The sequence below is a fragment of the Periplaneta americana genome, chromosome 14 (genome assembly GCF_040183065.1).
Source record: "Periplaneta americana isolate PAMFEO1 chromosome 14, P.americana_PAMFEO1_priV1, whole genome shotgun sequence".
NCBI classification, from domain to species: domain Eukaryota; kingdom Metazoa; phylum Arthropoda; class Insecta; order Blattodea; family Blattidae; genus Periplaneta; species Periplaneta americana.
The window spans coordinates 147,695,753-147,714,939 of record NC_091130.1 but is presented as its reverse complement, the minus strand read 5'-3'; the positions used below and the strand labels follow the sequence as shown (position 1 = coordinate 147,714,939).

Here is a 19,187-nt window from a genome sequence, read left to right as displayed (position 1 = left end):
ACACACCCCAACGATATTCTCAACACACAACTCAATTTCAAAACACATACACTCTTTGACTCTACACTACGAACACACCCACACAGGAAACATGAGGCGCCAAGACCAACAACGACCAGTGTTCTGAACATGACCCAAAATAGGTCGAAACATGTTAATGAGGTACGTTAAAATTTAACACAAGAAAGTCTTATCATGTCATATTCCGAAGTAAAATATGTGTTGTGTCTAACGCTCGGCCCTTGGCAGTGAAGACATTAGTGCTCTTGCTCTCCAGTATTTCTCTATTATGGGTCCAGCAGGTAGGACATTACAAGTTTGAAGATGGCCTTCAGTCATTTCTTCTTCCTGATCACATAGAGGGCAGTTTAAGTGCTTCACTAAACAGTCGTGTTTCTGTGATAAGTCTGAATTTTGTGAGGTGCTTGAAAGATGGTTTCTACTTTATTAATAATGATATTCCACTTTTTGTTCTTAGTTTGTTGTGTGGTTCTTGGTTGTGTTGGTCTATGTATCTGTTTTTAATTATTGTTTTTACAGATATGAAGGGTAAATTTTTCTTTTTCTTTTGAGATAGATCACAGCCTTTCTCTGCAAGAAGATCAGCAGTCTCGTTGGCAAAGATTCCACAATGTGTTGGTGTCCATTGTAGTTGTACTTTTCTTTTTGTAGTTTCTGGAGTTGTTGAATCATTTGATGGCATTCTTTAATTTGGGTTGACATATTTTTGTTTGAATTTATAGTTTGAATTGCTGCTTTGGAGTCAGAGAAGATAGCTTTTCAAATTTATATATCCAGTATTATCCTCTGATTGAGGTTCTGGCTGATATGTACAGGCAGTACATCTCACTCGATATGTGTCAGAGGAAGAACAATTGTTTGTATGCATCTGAAGTCTGACTAGTGTAATATGTAGCTAGTAGGCGATGTATGCAATGGAGGGGGAAAGAAACTGGCCATCCTATGCCATTATCTCCTGGCCTAGTTGCCTCATAAGCGGTGCCTTCTTGGTTTCATTTGTGAGGTTTAGACCTGTCTTCGGACAGTTGACTAAACAACAACAACTATCCAGGATAAAATCTGTTGGGACGAGATGTGGATTTCTGTTATTTCTACATCAAAGTTTGTTGTATGTTGTCCAACTGGTCAGTATAATGAAAATAGTGGACATGTTATTCCTGATCCTGAGCTGTTGTTTTTCGTTGATCCATGTAAATTAGCAAATATGGAATCAGATTTATCATAAATTTGAAAAACATAGTGAAGAGCAACATCAATAGCTAAAAGTCTAGTAACAAAACTAGACAGAAGATGAACATGGTAATGTATTGTATTTATTAACATTCCATGGTATTCATACATTGCTTCACAGCTAGAATATGGAACAAGTCAAAAAACTTAATATTATTATAAAGTCTTAATTTATAGTCACAGTCTAGATGAAATATATACAGAAGAGATTTACAATATAGTCTACTAGTACAACACAAAGTTTTAGTACCAATTTCATGAAGCATTACTGAATGTCATGAATTCACCTACAGAATAGACGGCGTGAGAAATTAGGTACTTCTTTAATTTGGTCCTAAATAATCTTATGTTTTGAGTTTCATTTTTTATATCGATAGGGAGGCTATTAAAAATTTTTACTGCCATATAACGCACTCCTTTTTGATAGCATGAAAGTCATTTTTTGACGTGTATCTATGCTATGAAGTGCTGAATTAGTATGGCATGGTATGAAGTGCCTTTCTTGATATTTTAGAATATGATATCCTGCTCTTAATGTCGGGGTTTCGTGATCCAGCTGTATAAACGTGAAGTCTTTATATTTACTGCAATCTCAAAATCTGTGCTTCAGTGGCTGACCATGATAATATCTTTGAAAAATATTGGAGTGCAAGAGGTCAAATGACTTTATTGTCAAACGCCTGGTATTAGAAAACAACAACAACATATTTACTGCAATTTAATTCCGTGGCATCTAACTGAAGAAGTGCAAAATACATTTTAAAGAAGTTTCCTGGATTTGTATCGTATACTACATTCTGAAGTCATTCACTTTTAGGGGAATTTCATTCACAAGTCACAATTGCAGTTCAAGTTTTTGTGTAATATACGGTGAGAATGCATTGTTTATTTCATGAAGTTACATTGGATATTGCCTAACAATTTAAAGAACATTTGATTTCCCTGATGAGATTTGTAAATTTACAGTAGCGTCCAAATTAATCCGAACAACATAATTACTTATGCAAAAATGCTCAAACGGGATAAAAAAAAGGATCTAAGACATACCTCAGTAATCTATGTGGCCTCCCTTGTTCCTAATAACAGCTTTGAGACGATTTGGCATGGATTCCACTAATTTCCCACAAATATTCTTCATTTCTTCATCGCGAAACCATACACCAATGAGGGCAGAAATCATCTTCTCCTTTGTAGAACAATCCATTTTTTGCATTCTTCTTTTGCAAATTGACCACAAGTTCTCAATGGGGTTGATGTCGGGTGAGTTGCCTGGCCAGGGGAGTACCTGAATATTCTTCTTGTTGAAGAATTCTGTAGTTTTTCGAGATGTATGGCATAGTGCCAGGTCTTGTTGGAACACACCTGTGCCATCCGGAAATGATTTTTGTAGCTGGGGTACGATTCTGGTTTCCAATAAGTGAATATATTTGTCAGAATTCATCATTCCCTTGATAGGTATTAATGCTCCAGGCCCTTCATGTGTAAAACAACCCCAAAACATTACTTTAGGGGGGTATTTGGGTGCTTGTTGGAGATGAGCTGCTGTTACTTTTTCGGATCCTTTCCGTACGTAAGAAACATGGTGCCCGTGGACCTCGAAATGAGACTCATCGGAAAAAAGTACATTCTTCCAGTCATTCACTGTCCAGTGTTGATGTAATTTTGCCCACATTAAGCGTTTTTTGCACATAACAGGGGTTAGCAGTTGCTTCTTAATAGGCTTACGAGCCCTTCGTCCATCTTCCAAAAGCCTGCGCCGCACTGTTGTGACGTGAATATTCGCCCCAGTGGTAGCCATTACTCGCGGGTTAAGTCGACAGCAGTTAGTCTAGGATTTAATTTACTTTTCCTGACAATTAAACGATCATCTGCAGGTGAAGTCTTCCTTTTCCGGCCACAGTTTCCTTTTTTCTGGGGTGTGATGGATCCAGTCTCCCTGTATCGTTTTATGATCGAATTAATAGTAGCCAAACCGATGTGACATTCTGCAGCAATTTGCCTCTGTGTCATAGAAAAATGCTCTATTAATGTTATAATTTTAGACCGTTTTCGTGGAGTTGTATCCATTTGTGAAGTCGACAGAATGTACACAGGATTGCAGTATTAAGTCTTCAACACAACTGAAATGCTTAAAAGTACAAAACGACAGGCAAAATGTCACATATTATAAAAATAAATAATAACGACAGACCTTCAACAATGGAATTACACGTACTACAGGTGTCAATTGAGTAGCTTAATATCAAAGACGGACATCTGTCATCGCCATAGTTTTGATCTAGAGGCTATTTTATAATTCACAATGTTCTTTGTAATATTTAACACAATTTATTTTATAAATGTAGTGTTAGAGTTTACATATAGTTTCACTATAACTGGAAAGAGCATGAAAAATTGTATAAAAAACCACAGCTATCTAAATTTCTATTGAGGTCAGATGTCCGTCTTTGATATTAAGCTACTCAATTAAAGCGGTATGAGCAGCTGTGAGGCCAACAATGACAGAAAATGTAAAAATATGTCGTGTTCGGATTAATTTGCACGCTACTGTAACTTGTGTCGTCTCGATTTCTTCATTCTTATAGAATCACTAATGAACTGTTAAGTTATTTTAATAAATAATAACTAGAGATTGTTAAAAATTGCAGCACAAGAAACAACACTTATGGGAAGGAATCACTATCATAACACTGCAGTGTATAAACCAGGGCAGACGTGTCTAGCCACATGTGAAGCCATAGTGAGTACTCTGGTGCAACCAGTAGCGGCTCGTCGTAAAAAAATGTAGGTGAAGTGCTGTTCACATACACAAACAGTTTTACCAATATAATGAGTAGGCCTACAATTCGTAAATTAAGTACAATTTTACTAGTTCTAGAACACATGCAAACAGGAAAACTAATTTATTTCAGGACTCACCCAATTTCCTGCATATCAAGTCAATTCTCGTATGGTATCTTTTAAAGCTGCAAACCTGTCGATAATATCTTCATAAAATGTCTGACTTTAACTGAGGGTGGAGAGTATAATTATTTCTATGCAAAGCTATGTGGGGTGTATTCCTGATAAAATAACATAGAGCCAGCTAATTTACCGTTGCAGGGGTGGCTGCTTGGACACAAGGAATGAGGATACTATTCTCGAATCAGGTAGTACATAGTACTGTAAAATTTCACAGCCCTTAAATAATAGCCCCCGGCCTTGGAGACCAGCTTCAACCCTTCTGTATTATTAGTACCGTTAGATCTGCAAACTGATTACTCTAACTACAACAAATCTGACAATTCTCCGTAACTGAAAGACACAGAAGCGCACTTCACTCATACAATCTTTCTTTAGTGCGTGACGTCACGTTGCCATGGAAACCAAGTCTGTATGAGAATGGGAGCCCAATAATAAGTTACAATAGACACCACTCGGCACTCGTAACTGTTGGCATTATTCTAAACATTGTTCATAACGACTGAAACGAAAGCTTTATTTTATTTTAGATATACGGTACCCGTAATAACTAGAATTAATTAATAATAAGAAATAAAATTGTGTTTTAGATGTAAATAGGTGAAGTAGCACTTCACCTACTTCACCTGAATAACCGCCCCTGGGTGAAGCTACGAGAGACTGAAGCAGACAGGAGAGACAAATCGTGTTGTGTCTACCCCACATGTAGTATCCACTATGGCTGCAGGAAACTTTATTCTGAGGCATCTAAAAATAAATTACGCGGAACTTTATTAACTTTATCAGAAGTTAAAAGAAATCTGTTTAGAAATTAAGAAAGAACCTATAAGAAAATTATAATAGATACCTGTAGTATTAATTATTTCGTGACATGTCTACCCTGTCTCCTCTGACCAGGCCTGCAGAACTGTAGCTCTTGAGAGCGACTGCTTTCCTCCCCTCTTTTACCCCACCCACCTTTTCTACCTGTGCGGTCACGGCGTTCTAGTTACGCTCGGCTGCATCAACATTCATTCTCGGGGCGGAAGTCGATCATCCCCAATAGAAGTGGAGTGAGGCTGACGTCATAGTTCCCCTACTTTGCGAGTTCTGTAGGCCTGCCTCTGACACTTCGCCACTGATTGGCGTCTGGTTTTTCAGAATTTATTACAGCATATTTACCGTTTTTGACGTTCCCTGTCTCTGTAAGCTCTGCTGAGAGGTCGTTTTCGAAATTAAAATTAATAAAACGAAAACTATATAAAAACTAAATAAAGAGCACATGATCGACAGAGAAGAGGCGAGTCCAACTTAAATTTTGAAGCCTATTGTGTAAATTATTATTTCTCTACAATAGTGTATAAAGTTGCATTTTACTCCCTGTTAGCAGTGCCTAACGTGAGTCTTTAAAACACCAGTGCGTAAAGAAGTAAGTAATCACTTCATGCACTATTTATTTTACGCACTGCTAAAGACGATGTAATATTCAATGTATAAACTTCAATCAATAAGAAATTAATGTATTACCTCGATCTTTCATTGCTTAAACATTGCACGTAACACAAATAAGTAACAAATTTAACATTCATATGTACATTTTAGCATTTATTATTCTGAAGTTATATGTAGTAGGCTATTTATTGTAACAAGATTTTATCATTCAACAGTTCCTAACTGCTTTGTTGATTATATGGCCAGTTCAGACGGCCATGAAATAGTGAACATGAATAAAACAGGCTGACATTCCAAACAAACAAACAAACAAAAAGCCGCCCTAAATAAGGGTTCGAATAGATCGGCCTACTAATCAATTCATAAAGAATAATCATGAAAACCAATTGTGTGACAATTTGAAAGGAAAAAGAAAACATTAGGATAAATGATACGAAAACATAGGAAATCATTTACAATAAACGTTTACTGGGTACAAATGATTACTAATTATAGTTAAGGATGATTTTAACACATGAGATCCTATGGCATCAATCGATGCATCAGAAATTCTAAATTGTTTAAGTTGATTTAAAGTTTCTCGTGGGATCGTGCCACGGGCACCGAACATGAGCCCAAAAACTGTCCAGTGTGTGATGTGGTATTGTGCTCCGAGATGCTGACAACAAGGCTCATAGATGACTTGTTTTTCACGACACACCTCTTGTGACTGTTGCTCATGCATCGCAAAACGGATTGTTGGATCAAGAATGACACCCTTATCCTTCTGCCGATCAATTATGATGATATCAGCCCGTCTAGTAGAGCCATCAGAAGAGACGCAACCAACCTCCTTATAAACCTCATAGGAAGCATTCTGACGGATTGAAGCTGCGATGAGAGAACGAACCGTATTATGTCTGTTGATTCGGAGCAATTCTCCATGATGGCAGAAACCCAAGACGTGAGGAAGCGTTTCTTGCTCGTCACATCTTCTGCAACGGGTTGAGTCAAGAGTTCTACCAGGGAGAGTACGTACAGGTATTGTATTACAGTTCATCTTAATGGCTTGCGTCCACTGACTGTTCGAAAGTCCCTTTTTGGTTGAGATCCACGAATTACCTTTTTTCCAGTGAGAATAGAAAACAACTCCCAGAGCTTTACTTTTCAATTTGCTCCATTAATGAAAAGAATCTTCACGCAATGCTTTTCTTAGTTTTTGAGAAGAAATACGTTCAGAGCAATCCAAGGTAACTGGTAATTGTTTGATGCAATGTTCAATTATTACTTATTTCTTATTGATTCTGAGTTTAGACGGGCATGACATTGTGATCGTATAATCTCTCCAAGTTGAAATTTTATTTAATGTAAATTTGTGCTATCGTAGAAAAAACTTCGCCTCATTTCACAAACTTTACACCCATACCAAAAAGAGAACCTTTACGAACTTTCATATGTAACTATTGACAAACTGGTCTACATTTATTAATGTTTTGTGTTTGCATGCATTTTTAAACTTCATTAATAGATATAGCGAAAATTATTCATAATTATGTTAGCTACCAAACAAATAGTAAGGATGTTCTCTTGCGGGGAAGGCACAAAATGTAGTTACGCCACTGGCGGATGTGTTGCAGCCTTGTACAACGCAGCAAACTGATTAAATTATTTATATATCGCGATCCTGCTGTAGTGATAAAGTTGTCAGACTGCTATTAATAAGTGAGGGGTCAAAGGGTAGGCTGATTGAAGCTATGTGAAAGCTGGAATATTCGTTACACATACCCTTGATAGCAAACAACGTAGATAACGAAAAACAATTGAGTGACTCAGTGATTGTAAGTCGGGGATTTTTTTTTTGAGGAAATTGAGTTATTTGTGTTAAAAAAGAGGAACATAGAAATGTTTGTCATTTTTGCTGTATTTCCGGAAAATTTACTAATTTAGAGGAAAGCAAAAAAATATGCACATTTAATATTTTTTTTTTAGTGTTGATTACAGCCTTTGCCTAATAATTTATACTGTATAAATTGTACTTCTTGTTTGCAGTATTAGTTGTCCTTTCTCGTTCACTTATTTAGATTAATAATAATTATTAATTTAGATCATAAGCTTTGTTTATTAGTATACAAATTTAACATTTTTAATATTTTTGTATTTTTCTTTTTAAGTTTTGTGCTACCAGTACTGTAATATTGTAACCGTTCTTGTTTTATATCTGTACTTTTGTGTAATTGAGCTTATTTTCAAAACGACCCTTGTCCCTCCCCATAACTTTGTGGGAAATCACAAAAAACGTTTTTATAGTCCCGTCGCTCTAATTTCCGGCAGCCAATCGCGTTGCAAGTCGGCTACATTTAAACGTATGCGTCTTGTAATTCGCTTATGAAGACGTTATTCATTTCTTAAGGCTCGATAAATATTTAATATAATCGCCCGCCATTTTTGGCTCTTTCGTTGACGTTCGCAGAAAGCACACGAAGACGTTATTTGCCGCTCAATTATTTGCTGAATTACAGTGCGTTTGATTTATTATCATAGGAGCTACGACATGATAATGTTTAACGGTGTGGCAAATAGATTCCTCGTATGGTAGATCGGCAACGAAAGAACAAAAATGGCGAACGATACTACCTACCTAGACTTTATAGAGCCTTCACTTCCTAAGACGTAAGCAAAGAGGAGGAGTCACGCCGGGAATAACAGCGTCGCGACATAGGTCTAAAATTTCTTACCACCTAGGCAAGAAACATTATGAAACCAAAGAGGTTGGGTGCATTTAGAATCAAATGGGCAGCGTGAGAGTCTCTTTGATTACAAAGTTGTAACTAATATTTTGTCGCAATTTTGCTCTGGAAAGGTGTCAGTTTGATTTCAATAGTCACTTTTAACGCAAGATTTTAATAATTTAGAGGGCGTTCTGAAGCCAAATCATGACAGTTATATGTAGAGTTATAGTTGAAGAATGCATGGATACAGAAAGCTCATTTTCGTTATCAGTTGGACAAGATACGTTTTGAAAATCAGCTCCCCAATTAAAGGCTACGAAGTTACATAAGTTAAAACCCCATAAATGAACTTAAACTGGGTGATTTTGCATTTCGGAACAGATTTTGTGAATTGATTTTGAATAAAGTGCATAACGGAGAAATTGATCCTAATTTCAGTTACTTTTCAGACAAAGCGTGATTTCACTTACATGGATATGTTAATTCACAAAACTGCCAATATTGGAGTTCCGGAAAGCCCAATCTGCTCCATAAGAGATCCCTTCATGACCAGAAATTAAGAGTGTGGGTGCTCAGTTTCCAATAGAGAGAATAATAGGCACTCTTTTTTTAGGAAAAAACATGTAGTGATGTGTAGGCCTAATTTCCTAAGTAGATGCCAGAAATGTGTGGAAAAGCCCGCCACCAGTCCCTAGCATCATATCCCACCTCCCTCAAATTCATTTTAACATTATCCTCCCATCTACGTCTCGGTCTCTCCAAAGATCTTTTCCCCTCCGGCCTCCAAACTAACACACTATAAGCATTTCTGGATTTTCCATGCGTGCTACATGCTCTGCCCATCTAAAACGTCTGGATTTAATGTTCCTAATTATGTCAGGTGAAGAATACAATGCGTGCAGTTTTACGTTGTGTAACGTCTTCCATTCTCCTATAACTTCATCCCTCTCAGCTTCAAATATTTTCCTAAGCACCTTATTCTCAATCACCATTAGTCTCTGTTCCTCTCTCAAAGTGAGAGTCCAAGTTTCACAACCATAAAGAACAACTGGTAATATAACTGTTTTATAAATTCTAACTTTATTATTATTATTTTTTTTTTGATCAGACTAAATGACAAAAGCTTCTCAACCGAATAATAATAGGCGTCCCGAGTGTCATTTATATCTGTTACTGTTGCTCCAAAATATTAGAATTGTTCCACCTTTTCAAAGAATAAACTTCTAATTTTTATATTTCCATTTCGCACTATGTTCTGGTCACGAAACATAATCATATACTTTGTCTTTTCCGGATTTACTTCCAAACCTATCTCTTTAAGTACTTGCTTCAAGTAAAATTCCCGTGCTTTCCCTAATAGTTTGTGGATTTCCTCCTGACATATTCACGTCATCCGTAAAAACAAGCAGCTGACGTAGAAATAATATTTTTTTACTCATTTGCGACAAAATCAAATACGGACTTTCATTTTCTTTGCAGAACTTCATGTATACCTCACGCAAAGGTAAGGAAAATGTTGCGAAAATAAGTTGAACACAATAGTTTAACATTTTGTTGTGTGACTCAGGATGTCCTGTTCTAACTATAATTACAGCCCTATTATTTCGTTCCTGAGAAGGAAAAATCCTATTACTCAATTACCACGCACAGAGACAAAAACACATTGTGAAGGAAAAGCGGGGTTTACTTCCAGCTCTTTCATTACGTGAGGTGTTTAGAACGACATACAGAAGTTGACGAATACAGCTCTTGAAGTGGTTTACAGGATACAAGCAAAACAACCTTCCATGGACAAGTTCACGGTGAGAAAAGAAATTTAAAAATATTGAAAAATGAAATAAATCTCTTATGTGTGCACTGAAATAATGTTAACAATAAAGAAATGTAAATTAAAATAATTCTAATGGTTACAAAATAAATTTAAAATTTGCTAACAGTTACAAATTAAAATAATGCTAACAATTACAAGAACAAAAATATAGGGTCGATTTCTAAAACACGGACGAAATCGTGGTTCCAAACCTCTGCTTTTAAACCGCGATCCAGGTCTGAATCCTCATGGGATTTCTAAAACGAAGTCGAGACGCGGCTTGAGAAGAAACCGAGGTTCGTGGGTTTTATATATGGCAACGCAGCTAAGAATCGATTTTTATTCCTGATAAACAGTCGATATTAGAAAGAAATGAACATCGGGATTAATATTTCTATTGAATTGCATAAGTTAGCCTACATTCTTTTGTTCTCAGCTAAGTTATTGTTATAGCTATTTTCGCTTTTACAGAATATACAGTATGTACGTTTAAAATACTAGCATTACTTAGTAATTAATAGGGAACGGATTTTTAGGTACCATAAAGATATTGACCAAATCATTAGCACAAGTCGAGGGTTTATGTTATAATTTATAATTGTTCATAACTATTACCAACATTAACTACCTGAAAACCGGTTCCAAGGAATTAATTATATATATATATATATATATATATATATATATATATAATTTGAACTGGTAATGGAAATTACGGGAAAACGACTGAACGGATTTTAATGAGTGACCCCTCATTTTCATGCCTGGCATCCAAAGTTTTTCGGAAAAGTAGTAGTTTTCACTGAAATGTCAATTTTCCTACATAATTTTCCTATTTTCCGAAATCCATCTGTTGTCAGTTTTGAGAGCTAATTAATTGCATTCACGGCCGACTTGATTGAATTTCAGAACAAAACACACACTACAATAAACAATAGGCTATTACACGAAGGCCATGACCTGCAGGATTGCCGACATATTTAGAGCTCAATTCAATTTGTTATTAAAAACTGATTCTGCAGTGTATAATTTTCTGAGTACAGCTGTGTATTGGATATTCAAATCTAAGAAACTTGAGGTGGTTTGATGACATTATTACCATTAGAAATTAAATATTATTATAGTTAATATCATAATGCATCTATTTTTCATTAATTGTACATAATATTGATGCTATATTGATGACATGAAAGTGAAACGTTTTGAGGTTATGTAAGTAAATGTAGACAATATCTTAATTTAGATCTTCATTTTCTATAATTTACTGAGTGACTGCTATATATAACTAGAAAACTTAAGTAAGATAATAATATTGTTATTAAAAATCAAATATTTTTATATTATTTTATTAACCCAGTGGGGTTGGGTCTTTTTCATATACTTAATGGCGGTGTAGTGTAGATATTGATATGTGTCATTGTCTTCAGTATTGGCTCGAGAGAGCGCAAAAAGTACAGTTCCTAAGGAAAGATAAAAAGGTATTACTTACTAATAAAATAAGAGGCCTAGAAAATTTTGTAGTCTCCAGATCATTTCAGCAAGATCTCTTAGTAGGATAAAATGATTTTACGCTCTACATTTCAAGTTCTACATGCAGCAGCTATACGAAAATGCTATTGTTCGAAAGCTTAGCAAACCTGACATTTTTTTAACTTTTGCCTACAATCCACAATGACCTGAAATAGCTACTGCTATCGTCCTGACATTGATACTTGCGTTTTCGCGTTGAAACTCAAAAACTGAAGTTGGATAGGTTCAAGAAAAAGTATTTGGCCTAAAAAAATCCATTCAGAGGGAGTATGTTTCATTATTATGGAAGCAAATAACTATCAAAAAGACAAGTATTCTTCATTGAAAATAAATCTGAAAAATTTTTATTTGAACGTCTAACGAACTTAGTTTGCAGCAGCATTTGCTGCACAAGCCATTAGTCTAAATATACACTGGATTAAAATTTCAATTGAAACTAAAATGTAGTATGGTTTATTTTTACATATAATAGACCCAAGTAGCATAAAACTTAAAATAACAAAACAAAATCGCATTTGCTTCATATTCTTGTAGGCACACATCATTTTCGAGTATTAAATAAAATGTCCAAAACTACTGTAAAGACTAAGAATTAAGTTATATCATCTTACAGACATAGAGGTATAATTAATATAAAATATTATATCTTACTTCCCTTAAAGTAATAAGAAGGTGTAAAAAAATTGTCAATCTACCGCCTCTTGCATTTTTTTGCAGAGTATTATTTACCATTCTTGCTAAATTTTGCGTTGATTCCTTCGAAAATCGAAATATTCGGGTGAAATAAAATTATCGTCGTTATACAGTTACAAAGGATTATTTCTGTCTGTCATCAATCTATCTGGGAATTCAAAACTCGTAGACACAAATTTTCCTTTGATAATCATCCAGCTGATCTGCTACTTCCATCTTGTATACATGAAGCCGTGGTTTTAAACCTACCCCAGCCGTGGTCTCTGCTTCAGACCATGGTTTCGAGCCATGGCTCAGAAAAATGAAAAAGACCTCGTTTTATAAATCCAAACGCGGTTTAAAACCATGGCTGAGGTTTAGACCTCGTTTTAGAAATCGACCCATAATGTTTAAATTACAAAACGACGTCCCAGTTAAAAAAGGAAACAACTCAAAATTTAAAGTTTTGAGAAACTTGCATTTTAAAGCTTTATGTCGCTGTGAAAAATCAAAGAATTGTTGAATTTACTCCAAATTCTGCTAATGATGTTTTATATACATATATAATAAGTTTAAAATCAGATTGTGTTAATTGGATTTTTCACAGTAACATGAAGCTTTAAAATTCAGGTTTATGAAAACTTTAAATTTTGAGTTGTTTGCCTTTTGAACTGGACCGTCAAAACACAAATTAATATAATGCAAACAATTACAAATACAAAACATATAATGCTTAAATTACAAACCGACGACCCAGTTCAAAAGGGAAACAATTTAAAATTTGAAGTTTTGAGAAACTGCATTTTAAAGCTTTATGTCATTGTGAAAAATCAAAGGATCGTTGAAATTACTCCAAATTCTGTTAATGATGTTTTATATACAGGGTGTTTCCGAGGTGGTGTTACAAACTATCAGGGATGATGGCGAAGGGCACATGTATCAATTTGAGATAAGGAATCCTGGTCCGAAAATGACCGAGTCGAGAGTTACAAGCAAAAATAGTTGTGTGGAAATGAAATAATTTTATTCCTCTGTACACCTTATTTATGTGTATTTATCTGTACATCTTACACGTACTGTATTCATCTGACGTTGTTTACGTTGTCTACTTACAGTATTCCATTCAGTGCGCTGTCTGAGGGATGGGGACAGGAAACTACACTAAAGCAATGCAGATAGCGTAATGTGTAACGGACATGGTCGGTCCTGATATGCACGTCTGTAGACAGCAGTGTATGTGTACAAGTTGCAGTGTCCAGTCGATCAGTTCTAGTGAAATGGAAGAATACACGAAAGCGGAATAAGCAGACCTGATTTTCGAATACGGATGAGCCAATGGGAACAGTAGACAAGCTCACAGATTGTATCGGGACAAGTACCCACGTAGGAGACATCCGGCCCACACCATCTTTCCACGACTGTTCCAAAGGTTAAAGGAAGGAGGGCACGTGGTGCCAAATTACAATTCCATTTCCACACAACTATTTTTGCTTATAACTTTCGACTCAGTCATTTCCGGACCAGGGCTTCTTATCTCAAATTGATACATGTGCTTTTTCCTTTCTTTCTGATATTATATATTATGACTGATTTCTACTTACTTGTTGTTTACATTTTATTATTATTATCTTATTCAGTTTTGTGTGTAAAATTGTAGTGTGCTTTGTAAATTTGTAGTGTTTTTTGTAACGCAGTTTTACTCCTGGTTGAGTGTTAGAGAAGACCGTATGGCTTTAACTCTGCCAGGTTAACCCTTTCTTACCTATGGATACCATATGGCAATAATTAACTTTATAGCATTTATATACTTGTGTGTTACATATGAAGGTAAATTTTGCTGGATAACTTCTATTTCAATACATTTTCATCAATATAGTTTTGTTTCAAATGTTGCCACTCCCGTAACTTGGTCACTGAATTGGTCCTAATACAGCTATTTGTTTCAACATGGATTGCTTGTAAATTTAATTTGGGTTAGAAAGGGTTAAATAAATTATTATTATTATTACTATTATTATTATTATTATTATTATTATTATTATTATTATCAATAATTGTTTCATTTTTTTATACTTTGTATGTCTCATTTATTTTGACCTGCTGTTTACATTTTATTGTGCTTTTCCTTTCTTTCTGTATGTTATATATTATGTCTGATTTCTACTTACTTGTTGTTTACATTTTATTATTATTATCTTATTCAGTTTTGTGTGTAAAATTGTAGTGTACTTTGCAAATTTGTAGTGTTTTTTGTAACGCAGTTTTACTCCTGGTTGAGTGTTAGAGAAGGCCGTATGGCCTTAACTCTGCCAGGTTAAATAAATCATTATTATTATTATTATTATTATTATTATTATTATTATTATTATTATTATCAATAATTGTCTTATTTTTATACTTCATATGTCTCATTTATTTTGACCTGCTGTTTACATTTTATTATGCTTTTTTCTTTCTTTCTGTATGTTATATATTATGTCTGATTTCTACTTACTTGTTGTTTACATTTTATTATTATTATCTTATTCAGTTTTGTGTGTAAAATTGTAGTGTACTTTGTAAATTTGTAGTGTTTTTTGTAACGCAGTTTTACTCCTGGTTGAATGTTAGAGAAGGCCGTATGGCCTTAACTCTGCCAGGTTAAATAAATCATCATTATTATTATTATTATTATTATTATTATTATTATCATCATCAATAATTGTCTTATTTTTTATACTTTATATGTCTCATTTATTTTGACCTGCTGTTCACATTTTATTACGTTTTTTTTTCCTTTCTTTCTGTATGTTATATATTATATCTGAGTTCTATTTACTTTTATTATTATTATCTTATTCAGTTTTGTGTGTAAAATTGTAGTGTACTTTGTAAATTTGTAGTGTTTTTTGTAACGGAGTTTTACTCCTGGTTGAATGTTAGAGAAGGCCGTATGACCTTAACTCTGCCAGGTTAAATAAATTATTATTATTATTATTATTATTATTATTATAAATAATTGTCTTATTTTTTATACTTTGTATGTCTAATTTATTTTGACCTGCTATTCACATTTTATTATGCTTTTTCCTTTCTTTCTGTATGTTATATATTATGTCTGATTTCTACTTACTTTTATTATTATCTTATTCAGTTTTGTGTGTAAAATTGTAGTGTACTTTGTAAATTTGTAGTGTTTTTTGTAACGCAGTTTTACTCCTGGTTGAGTGTTAGAGAAGGCTGTATGGCCTTAACTCTGCCAGGTTAAATAAATTATTATTATTATTATTATTATTATTATTATTATTATTATTATTATTATGCCTCAAACCATGTACCTATCCTCCTAACTCACCCTACATAAATGTATGACGTGAACATTGCAGGTTACGTTGGTAGTTGTGACGGCCCTGTGGAATGTCGGAGCGATTTCTGTCCCTGCACACATGGCAGGACAAATCGGGACCGGCGGCGTAATGGAGGAAGTGGGCCAGATCACCGAGGCGCAGGGACAGAGGGACAGGGACACTCCCTATCAACAAGTTGTAGCAGCCGAAGAGGAACAGTTCAAAAGTCTAACAGAGAACCTGCACAGCGTGGACGGGGATTCACACCGCCATTCTCCTGCTGGGAAAACCGAAGTGGGCACTGAGCAAGTAGTTACTGACGGTTTACAAAGCAGTGATGAACTTCTCCATAGTACTGAAAGTTCGACAATAAGCATAGTACGTGCTGCAGAAGTGTGCAGGCTGAATTGTACTAACGAAGATCCAAACTGCTGCTGGGGTCCTCCTCTGAAATGGTTTATTATAAGCGAACTGGTAGAGGCATTCAAATATATCTTGATACAGATACTTACAGGGTTCAAGGTCTCGACAGAGAAACCTTAGCTCCTAACCTTTTTGCTGTTAGATGGCAGCACGATGCAATACAATGTAGAATACAATATAATTTATAGACTACTAATAATAAATCTGTAACCAAAATTTTTCTAGTAATTTTCACTTTTCCAAAAATAATTGATGTTGACATGAATAATTAATCATTCTGAGATCGAAAATCGCATTTTTTACATTTTTGTATGTATGTATGTATGTCTGGATGTTTGTTCCTTTTCACGCGATAATGGCTGAACAGATTTCCATGAAAATTGGAATATAAATTAAGTTCGTTCTAATTTAGATTTTAGGCTATATTTACCATTTCAGAATTTTTCACAATTCAAAATTTTAAGTTTCTGATATTTCTCATAATATAGTAAATCATTGCGCCTGACATTTATTTAAAAATAATTATTATTTGAAAGATACAACACTTTATAATTTCAACTTTATTACTTAAAATGAAAAAGAATATTCTTCCTTATACACACGCATCACGTATATCCACTTCTTTGCAAGATTCTGGCTTCCATCTTGTCTCCTCAACCAACGGATAAGTGGAGAACTCTATGGCACGTAGTTCTAATGTTCACCACCTACGACATTTTTTTAAAGATGTTTTTATTAAAAGTACCAGGTCTCTTGGACCCTTGCCTTTTACAAAAATATGGTTTCCTAAATTGAAATGTAAATAGGTTTTGTTAAAGAACATTGATTACTAAGACCGTCAAAGACGGAAATATTTGTTTGAGTTTATGTTATGTCTCTTAGTAAAGTGTTGGCATGATGAAGTAGCTTGTTCCTGTATGTAGTCTGTAGATCTTGAATATTAGCAACCAGGAAGGGTATATGAAGTTCACTGTAGAGTTTGGCATTGTTCGTGAGGTAGTGTACACCAGTGATTGTTCTGCAGACAGCTCTTTGAATTCCTTCCAGACTCTTCAGGTGGCGAGGATGAGCTTGGCCCCATATCTCACAGCAGTAGTGGATGTATGATCTGATGACGGATGTATACAGCAGGACTTTTGCTTTCCTTGAAGTCAGACTTTTGAAAAGTGGATAGAGTGCCATGTATCTTTCAAATGTTTTGTCTCTTATGTTTGGAATGTGATGCCTATAAGACAGTGGCGTATACTGGTTAAAGGGTTTGGGCTACCACTGACCCTTTTATTACACAAAATATATTTTAAAATCCCTATAATAAAATTCCTTACATATTTATGTGAATTCCAGACGTCTTGATTGGGACGAAAATACGTTGATGACTTCGTCCTTGAAATTACAGTTGGGCCACTTCCAAAGTTTCTGAAGAAATGACTTTTCAATGGATATTAGTGCCAAGCCGGATAAACGTTCTTGTGTATGAGTTGATCTACAGTAGGATTTTATTCTCTTCAACGCAGAAAATGTTCTTTCTACCGATGCTGACGTAGCTGGTATTGTCACAATTAATGTTGCCAATTTAAGGACTTCAGGAATAACTTGGTTCAGCTGGTTTTCATATATGGCAGATAATATTTCATGGATAGGTTTGTTCGAAAAATCAAAGACTTCTGCTGAATATATTACACTTAATTCATTTTTCAAACGTACTTGATCAAAGTGACTGTTATAGGACTGAAATAATTTGTTTAGTGCCTCATTCGGGAAGTTTTCTCTATAAGCAGAAAATTTTTGAGAATCTAGAAGATGTGTGAACTGAAGCTTTCCATAATCAGATAATCTGTCAGTAAGTTCCATGTGCATACGATCTAGTATGCTGTAGTACAGCTGCCTGTATTTCAATTCATCATCTCCTTTTCTTCGCTTTAATGGTGGTTCCATTGTATTGGCCGAAGAATTTTAATTTTCCATATTACTCCATATGGACGGAAACCCACTACGTCTGAACTCGGATATAGTATATATATATATATATATATATATATATATATATATATATATATTTTTTTAACTTTGATACCTCTTGCAAGCAGTATGCTATGTCTAGACTTTTTGTCTGAAGAATATTGTAGAGCACATCTGTATGTGCGAACACTCTAGCATAGACTTCAAGAAGAAATATATTCTGAAACTGTGTGAAAAAATTCAAATATCCTTGAGCCTGCACATTTACAGCATCATCCCAGTTTTCTTCAGAGTCATTACAAATGATATTTTTAAAGAAAGCAGTCCGTTTTTCTCTGTATTCCTTTACTGTATTTACAAGCCGAGATGTAAAATTCAATCTAGTTGGTGCTACGTTTGGGAGTTTCTTGTTCATAAATTCCTTGAGTTTTCTGATCTTTTAGGAGATGATGAGAAAAATGCAGCTAAACCCGACAGTGTTTTGAAAAAAATGCGGCATTCTGGAATGGATGAAGTAGTTTGTTGCAAAACTAAATTGAGAACATGGCTGTAACAATGGACAAATAGTGCTTGAGGATACTTTTCTCGAACTTTTGTTTTTAAGCCATTAATATTTCCCGCCATAACTGAAGCACCATCGTATGTCTGTGCAATTAACTTATTGCCGACATTGTATTCTGCTATAACACCTTCCACATGCTGAAACAAAGCAGCAGCAGTTTTGTCCGAACTGACATTTGTGAATTCTATAAACCGTTCTTGAACATTGGCAGTACTGTCGACGTATCTTAAAACAGTGGACAATTGACTCTGATTAGAGCAGTAACTTGTTTCATCAACAACAATGGCCACAAAAGGTTTTATGTTCTTTATCATAACCCCACTTCTAGCAAATATTAAGTCATTCTGAATTGCGAGAGAAGTACCACGAAATACTGTTGAACTCTCAAGATGATTGGCCAGTAAATTGTCAAATTCACTTAAGGAACTTAAATATTCAAAATAATTTCCTATATTGTCTGATTCCACACTCTCGTTATGACCCCGAAAAGCCAATTCTTGTTTTCTTAGAAAGCAGACTGCGTTAATAAGATGCAGTAAAATCTCCCGATTTTT

General features: G+C 34.8%; 1 protein-coding gene and 1 long non-coding RNA gene across 2 annotated transcripts in view; both read left to right on the top strand.

The window, feature by feature from the left end:
• Positions 1 to 19,187, top strand: part of LOC138713829 (uncharacterized) — a 280,083-nt gene that overhangs the window by 27,490 nt on the left and 233,406 nt on the right. The gene's annotated exons all lie outside the window — the stretch shown is intronic.
• LOC138712986 (uncharacterized) lies at positions 10,022 to 16,577 on the top strand. Its single transcript, XM_069844669.1, has 2 exons — positions 10,022 to 10,153; positions 15,729 to 16,577. Exons 1-2 carry the CDS (start codon positions 10,139 to 10,141, stop codon positions 16,230 to 16,232), a joined length of 519 nt encoding a protein of 172 aa, XP_069700770.1. The 5' UTR covers positions 10,022 to 10,138; the 3' UTR covers positions 16,233 to 16,577.